Here is an 8544-nt window from a genome sequence, read left to right on the forward strand (position 1 = left end):
CTGATTATTCTATATTCTATTTTATTTGATAGCAGTAAGTTTGAGGGTATAAGCAACCACTTTGAAGGCAGTAAGATATACTATGATGCCCATTATGCTTTGACTATTATCCTTTTTTGAAGTCCTGTAAGGTCTCCAGTGTAGGGTTTATTGGTCTTGTTCTGTACTGTTTTGATCAATTCTATTATACCTAATGATATAGGCAACTCAATTTAAAAATAGCAAGAGGCACAATGGTAACCACTTTTGATCACCTGGTATTCTATTTTTGCATCATGTACTATGTCCATCCTTCTGTTCTAACTGACTCTGTTTTGCTTTGTCATGTTTGGTTTTATTCTCTTCAAAAAAAAGTAATAAGAAGCATGGGAGTAATAAAACCCAAAAAGTGTAATTATTATTGTAAAAAGAGAAGAAAAGAAAATGATCTAAAGGATATAACTGCATATATATTTAAGTGTGTAGGGTAGAAAACCATATTACTGAGTTTTTGTTGGATCACTGAACAGAACTGTTTGCAGTCTCACTGTATGAATGTCCACTTTTTTTGCTTTAATTTTGTAATTTGGACAACTGTTTCTAAGATGACAATATGTAATCTATTAACTAGTGATTTCTTACTGTATGTTTTTTTCTTGAAATTCTGTATTACTTGTACCCCTTTACTGTTTTGTTTTGTTTTCTCTTTAAATAAAAAAAAATTGTGCTGCTATAAACACGGGTGCAGATATATCACTGTGGGATGATGTTTTCTGTTCTTCTGGGAAAATACCCAGAAGGAGAATAACTACATTGAATTAGACCTCCAATTCTGATTTTAGAGGAATCGCCACACTGATTTCCACAGTGGTTGCACCTGTGTACATTCCTACTAAGGAGAAGGGTTCCTTTTCCCCCCAAAGCCCCAACAGCATTTGTTATTTGTTGATTTCTTGATGATAGCCATTCTTACTGGGGTAAGATGGAATCTCATGTTGCTATAGTTTGTGTGTCTTGAATGACCAATATGGTAAAGATTTTTTCATGTATTTTATTTGTCACTTCTATTTCTTCATCTAAGAAGTGTGTATACATATCAGACATCCATATTTCAGTTGGGTCTTTTAATTTGTAGTGCCTGATGTTTTTCAATTCTTTGTCTGTTCTAGAAATCCCTGTGTAAGGGTTGAGCTATATTCTTTTGTGTGCATGTAAATGCTCCTTTGTCTGAGAGACAGTTGGCTAAATTTTTTGCCCTGTCTGTGGGTTTTCTTTTCACTCTGTTGGTCATTTCTTTCAATGGGCAAAAATTTTTTAATAAGGTGAGATCCTAGTTGTTAATTCTTTGAAGTACTTCCCAGGCAGTTTGTATTTTTTTCTTGCACTCTTTGCTTATCTGTGTATCTTCAAGATTTTTACCAAATTTGTCTTGCAGTTGATTTAGTGTTTCTGTTTTGGTACTTAGATCTTTGATTCATTTTGATTTTAGTTTAGTGCATGGTGAGAGACATGTGTCTAGTTTTAGTCTTCTGCATAAAGGTCCGTTTTTGTAGCACCAATCATTAAAACGTCTGTCTTTCTTTCAGTGAACATGGTCCCTTTGTCAAAGATAAGGTGGTTGAATGTGTTGGTAGTTGTGGTTGTATCTTCTAATTTATTTATTCCATTGATCTTCAGGTCTGGTTTTGTTTTACAGTAAGATGCTGATTTTATCACAGTAGCTTTGTAGTATAATTTCAAGTCAGGGATTGTGATGCCTCCTGCCTTGCTCAGGATTGCCTTTGCTATTCTAGGTATGCTATGGTTCCATCTAAATTTTAGGAATATTTTATTTCGATATGTGATATATGCTGGCAATATTTTGATGAGGATGGCATTAAATTTGTATAACAGTTTGGGAATTATGACCATTTTCACAAGATTGGTTCTTCCTATGCAAGAGCAAGAGATTTCTTCAATTTTCAAAATCCTCTTCAATTTCATTTTTCAGAGTAGTGTAATTTGCAATATATAGCTCTTTTACATTCTATTATTATTATTATTATTATTATTATTATTATTATTATTTTGGTACTAGGGATTGAACTCACAACCTTGCACTTGCCAGGCAGGCAATTATGCCACTGTGGAAAACCCCAGGCACTTCTTTGTTAGACTGATTCCTGTTTCATTTTGGGGATGCTATTGTGAAAGGTGTGGTTTTCCTAATTTCCCTAAGATTACTGTGTGTGAATAGGAATGCTGCTGATTTTTGAGTGTTGACTTTCAATTCACTGAATACATTGTAGAAGAGTACAGATCAGTGAAATTTTTATCCCTACAAATCAACAAGAACTACTCAAATTCGTTAAGCAACTTCTTGTGTCCATAGCCTATAATCCGTTCTCAGGCTTTATGTATTTCATCTGTCAACAGCTTCTACACAGTTGTTCCCCTTGAGAGACTTCTCATTGGTAGTTTTGAGGACATACACCACTTGTGTCTCCTGACAGCTAATCCATATGGCCTCTTCCTCACTAAGTTCCAGTCTCAGCCCTCTCCGACCTGTGCCCCCTTCTAGACTGCACCCAATCTCACAGCATTGAACACCACCCACACGCTGATGACTTCAAATGTGTTTATTTTAGAGCTAACTTTTACTGTGGTTTCCAAGGGACACATCATGCTTTGCTTGCTTAGGATAAAAATTGTGATGTCCTTCTGCTGCAAACCTACTACGAAGCTCCTTCCACTTCTCACACTGAGGGCACTGACTTTCCCAGTTACTTGGGCACTGAAGTTACAGCTCCTCACACTTAGTATCCAGTCCATGAGCAATTCACAGTCCCTGCCTTTCAAGTGTGCTAAAATAATCAAGCTAAATTAGAGTCCAGGCTATGAATGTTCATACTACACATGATTCACATAAAGAAATTAAGTAATTACAATGATATATAATTTACAAGACTTTAATTCTATGGCAAATGTAAAAGAGGACAAAGAATTATTTAAGACAGCTATTCAAATGGAATGATAAGCAAGGAGTTTTTACTAAGGAACTGATGCAAAGTCAAGGAATAGAATTTTCAGGAGGGGAAAAGATTAAGCTAGAGACTAATTTCTGGAAACAAATCTAGCAATTCAGATTAAGATACAAATTTTTAGTCAGACTACTTTTTTCTCCTGCTCAACCTGATTCTCTTTTTCCTTCAGGGTACTGAGATTTCAGTTAGACACACTGCCACTCAGCTAGAGATTTAATTTAAAAGTCAGCTTTATAGATGGATGTGGCCATAAGACTGAATTCTAGATAACAGAAGGTTCTAAAAAGTAATGCATACAGCTACTGCATTACTGGCTAAAGAAGAAATTGTTATTCTTCCATCTCTTTCTCCATCTTTGCAGTGATGATGACAATAGGTTATTAACACTCTATGAAGTGGTAGAAAGAGACAATGTGAAAGGAAACTCCACCATAGAAGGACCGCACAGCAGTATAAATGGTTCACTTTCACACAGCTACATTAGCTATTCAGCTATGTTATTGGAGAAATACATTATTTTTGGGCCACTGTATTTTGTTTATTATAGCAGCTCTGGCCACTTTCTCATTGTACAGGTTCACCCGTATGGCCACAAATTCTTTGTATGTCTTCTAATTGAGAGGTGCTGTCTTTTTTCATCACTGAATCAGGGTCAGAATTTTCACTTGCTCTCATGTTGTGGTGGAAGAAATGAGTCTGTTAACTCTAGGAAGACTCTCTGTGTTTCTTCTAGACTGTGAGAATACTGGCCTAAAGATGGCATATGTAAAAGCTCTGAAGGTCCAACCTCTGAAGGATAAAATACAGTGAACCAGAGCAACCTAGCAAATCTCCAGTAGCAACACTCATAAATATAAATGAGACCACCTTGGACTTTCAGCTCAGCTGCCCTTGGAGAACCTATGTACATCATGAGTAAGCCCAGACGCAAACAGCAAAGGAAGTTCCCTGGCCATGGAAGATTGATGAATAAGAAACCATTGTATTAAGCCAATAAATTTTGGGTTAGTTTGTGGCACGGCAATAGATAACTGATTAACTACACAGATTATTCAATACATTAATTAAAATTATGTGCTAAGTAAAGCCTTAGACCTCGCCACAGCTTTCTCGAGAACCTTGTTAACTTCTTTATTCCTTAAACTGTAGACAATCGGATTCAACATGGGAACTATGATTGTATAGAACACAGAGGCCATTTGGTCATTGTCCATGGAATGTGTAGAGCTGGGCTGCAGGTACATGAAGATGACGGTCCCATAGAACATGGTCACTGCAGTGAGGTGAGAGGCACAGGTGGAGAAGGCTTTCTTTCGTCCTTCTGCAGAGTGCATCCTCAGAATGGCAATCAGTATGAAGAGGTAGGAGGTCAAGACGACTACCAAGGCAAAGGAGACATTGAATGCTGCTAAGATAAACAGCACAACTTCATTCACATAGATGGCAGAGCAGGACAGGGCCAAGATTGGGGGAATATCACAGAAAAAGTGATGGATTACATTAGATTGGCAGAAGGAGCAGGAGAAGGTGAGCCCCGTGTGAGTGGTGGATTCTACAATGCCCCAGGTGTAGCAGCCAAGCACCATGTGGGTGCATACGCTCATGGTCATGATAGTAGTATACTGTAAGGGCTTGCAGACTGCGACATAGCGGTCATAGGCCATGGCAGCAAGCAGGAAGCAGTCAACAATGGCAAAAGCCACAAAGAAGAACATCTGAGCAGCACAGCCACCATAGGAGATACTTAGATCCCCCGTTAGAAGTCCAGCCATTACCTTGGGAGTCACGGCTGAAGAGTAAATGCAGTCCACCAGGGAGAGATTGCTGAGGAAAAAGTACATGGGAGTGTGCAGATGGGAATCCAGCAGGATCAACACAACCATGCCCAGGTTCCCAAGGAGAGTGATGAGATACACGAGGGTGAACATTACGAAGAGGGGGGCTCGCAGCTCTGGGATGCCGGTCAGTCCCAGGAGTTTAAAACCATTCACCTCAGTACTGTTCTCCACGAGCGCCATATGGAAACTGTGTTTCACCTATGCAAATAGAATGAAATGGACAAATGATACTCATACAAAATGACCCAGAGCACACTCTCAGATGCATTCAGGCCTCCATATGTAGAAGTTTGCATGTTAACTGCTAGTTCCCAGTCCCCCTCAGATATTCAGAAGGACAACTGAATTTTCAACTATTGCATATTATCATTTGGGTTGAAAGTATGTGATTCCTCTGTATATTAAAATATCCAGAGCCAGACAACCCCTACATTAACTAAGCACCTGGCATGGAGTAGACTGAAACACATAAATAATATCCCATTTAATCTTCCCAGCCATGCCTTCAGATAAGTGACTAGATTAATGTTGCATCCTTGATTTTGTAGATGTGAAATACTGTGAAGTCTGAGATTATCATCCATGCAGTTGTGAGCCAACTAAGGCCATAGAAAAGATGATTGCCCTCTCACTTCTCAAAAGAAACACTCCTTGTAGGCCTCACGAGAGAAAACTCAAAGCCAGGGCCCATTCAGGGCACACTGCACTGCTCAGGCTGCGCCTCACTCCACCTCTCCAGAGAAGCAACACAGGATACAGGAAGGAAGGGCTCACCCTTGTTTATCTCCTGGACAACAACACTAGACATCCCTGGGATTTGACCTCCACACTGAAAACAGAAAGTGAGCACTGTGTTTCCTGCTTGTCTTAGTTATTTTTCTCATTTCTGAGACAAAATACTCAATACCCACAAGTTAAGAGAGGAAAGGCTTATTTGGCTCAGTTTGTGGAGGTTTCAGTCCATAGTCTGCTGGCTTCAAGGCAGGGTGGCATGGCACTGGGACAACAGTCCATGCTAGTGGAAAACACAAAAAGCAACAAAGAAGAGGCAAGACTTTTTCTATCCCTTTGATAAGCTACCCACCCTAGAGTAGGTGTAGACTTACATTCTTAATTCCAGCATTAGACTATGAATCAGTCATAAACTCTAGATCCAGCTACCTGTGAAAAGCCCATCCTCTCTGACTGCATGAGGCTTTGGGGGAGACATTCATACACAAATCATAATACTACTTTAACTATATTATAAAATTTTTACAGTAATTTACAAAAGTATGTGGCACACATCTGTAATCACAGCAACCTGGGAGGCTGACACAAGTTCAAGCACACTCTAGACAATTTAGTTATTTAGCTCAATCCTGTCTGAAAATTTAGAAACTGAAAACAATTTTTTAAATGGCTGGAGATAAATCTTATTACGAAGTGTCTGGGAGCCTGGGATTTAGCTCAGTGGGATAAGCTGCTGGCTAGCAAGCATGAGGTGGTGAGTTTGATCCCTGGTACCCATCTGTCTGAGTTCAATCTATTCCCAATTTCATAAAAACGAGAGTGGTGATTTGAGACCGTACAAATATTTGGAGAGGCAACATGCTGTGGTCTCTGGTAATGACCTTTCTATACTTAAATTCTGATCCTTCCACTGATTGGTGGGGTAACCTTAGGTGAGCCACTTCATGATGACAGTATCTCACCGACTGTGTGAAGAATGCAATTAATTGAAACATTTAATCAATCAAAATATTTCCTGATACACAACCTACAATAAAGCATAGGTGTTAGTACACTGTTTAATAAATAGTAGTAGTAGTAGTAGTAGCAACGGTGGTATATATAATTGCTGGGAGAAAACACACACACATAAAAATGAAAGAAAACCAACAACAATATTTGAACCACAACACTAAAGAAACTTCTGTGGATTGCTTCGTAATGTAAGTTCAAAGACTTCTAAGCAAGGTACCATTTATACAATACTCTCAACAAAAAACTTGGAGTTAAGCTCTAGCAATAACAGCAGATATGTGATATGAGACTTCATATTTTATTGCAAGGACAATCTGTACTGGTTTGTACAATCTCCTTATGAAACAGCTTCTTCAGTTTTAAAATCTATGTTAAATATGTAGTCAAACCTTGCAAAGTCTTCAACAAATAATGGTTTGACGTGAGAATAATTCAGTGTGGTTCCCCTTCCCTTACACTCTTCACGTAATCCAACGGCACATACTGTTACTCCCTCCTCAGAATGTGGCCCCCATCTGTCCAATAGAGCAACCACTTCATGCCACGTCGCCATCCCAGCCATATATGGAAGGAACTGAGTTCCCAATGAGCCCAGGAACATTAAGAATAGAGCTGAGGTGAGATAAAGATAGGGCCTGGGGACAGGGTGGGACAAGTGATAGATATGCAAGAATATTTAAGTTTTGGCTTCTCACTCAGAGAGGAAGTACACTAGAGACACTGTCCTGTTAACTGGAACAATATCAGGACGTAACTCTGTGTCAGGTGCTGTTATCCTAACTCATGCAGATTCAATTCCCAGACAGGCTGGTTCCAAGATCAAATGCCTGTATTAATAATAAATGTGGTTGCTTTAAATGTTGTTTCTGTAGGACACACTGTACCTAGCATATAGCTGAGCTGATCACTGATGATAATAAGACACAGAATGATTAAATAATTCCCTAAATGCAGGGCGATCAGCAGTAGTAAAAAGGTATCTGAATTTTCAGGTTGGACAACTGTGTTTGGACTGTAACATTTTTACTTAATAATTTGAATATGATTTCTAAATTCTCTAAAGGTCATTTTTATCCTCTGTGACATAGAGATAATATCTACTTTATAATTACTAGGTAAAACTTATAGTGCATACTTGAAACTCAGAGAACTCTGAACTGATTTATCTCCACAGGGGCCTAGCACAGAGCCCATCTACCATAGTTTACAGTCAATTCAATTTTCTGGTTTGATAAGCTAGTATAAGGAATCGTTGCAATTCTAGTACAAAAGCACCTCTGTATAGAGAAATCCTTAATGGGATCTCATCTTATTGAAAAGCTTTTCCTCATTGAAAGAAATCACCAAGAGAGTAAAAAGAAAACCCACAGAATGGGAATAAATTTTAGATCGCTGTCCCTCAGACAAAAGATTTATATCTAGAACATATAAAGAATTGAACAAAATATCAGGACCTCAAATTCAAAGACTCAGCCCAAAAATGTGCATCTGAGATGAATAAATATTTTGCAGCCAAAGAAATACAAATGGCAAATAAATATATGAAGACATATTCAAAGTAAGTTGTCATTAGAGAGATGTAAATTAATACAACATTGAGATTTCATCTCACTTTAGAAAGAATGGCTGTCATCAAGAAATCAACCAGTAATAAAACTTGGCAAAACTGTGGGGAAAAAGGAATTCTTCTCCACTGTTGGTGGGAGTGTAGACTGGTTCAACGACTGTGGGATTCAGTGTGAAGACTCGTCCAAAACTAGGATTAGAGATTTCATTCAACTCAGCTATTCTCCTTCTAGATAGTGGTAAGGGGAAAAGGAAGAAGGGAAAAGATTATATTATATGTAGGTACACATATATGCCCGTATGTACATATATGTAAGATAGATAACAATTTACTACTCTTGGTAAGTTCATCAAAAAAAAAGTTTTTGTTTTCATTGTTCAATTATTTCATG

At 38.3% G+C, this 8544-nt stretch overlaps 1 protein-coding gene across 1 annotated transcript; it reads right to left on the reverse strand.

Annotated features, from left to right (window-relative positions):
* Nucleotides 1–4072: 4072 nt before the first annotated feature.
* Nucleotides 4073–5020, reverse strand: LOC100718004 (olfactory receptor 5B2-like). The gene has a single exon (XM_003464208.1). It carries the CDS (start codon nucleotides 5018–5020, stop codon nucleotides 4073–4075), a length of 948 nt encoding a protein of 315 aa, XP_003464256.1.
* Nucleotides 5021–8544: the final 3524 nt, after the last annotated feature.

This window comes from Cavia porcellus, unplaced genomic scaffold, assembly GCF_034190915.1.
Source record: "Cavia porcellus strain 051 isolate PalLab524CR breed Dunkin Hartley unplaced genomic scaffold, mCavPor4.1 scaffold_17, whole genome shotgun sequence".
NCBI classification, from domain to species: domain Eukaryota; kingdom Metazoa; phylum Chordata; class Mammalia; order Rodentia; family Caviidae; genus Cavia; species Cavia porcellus.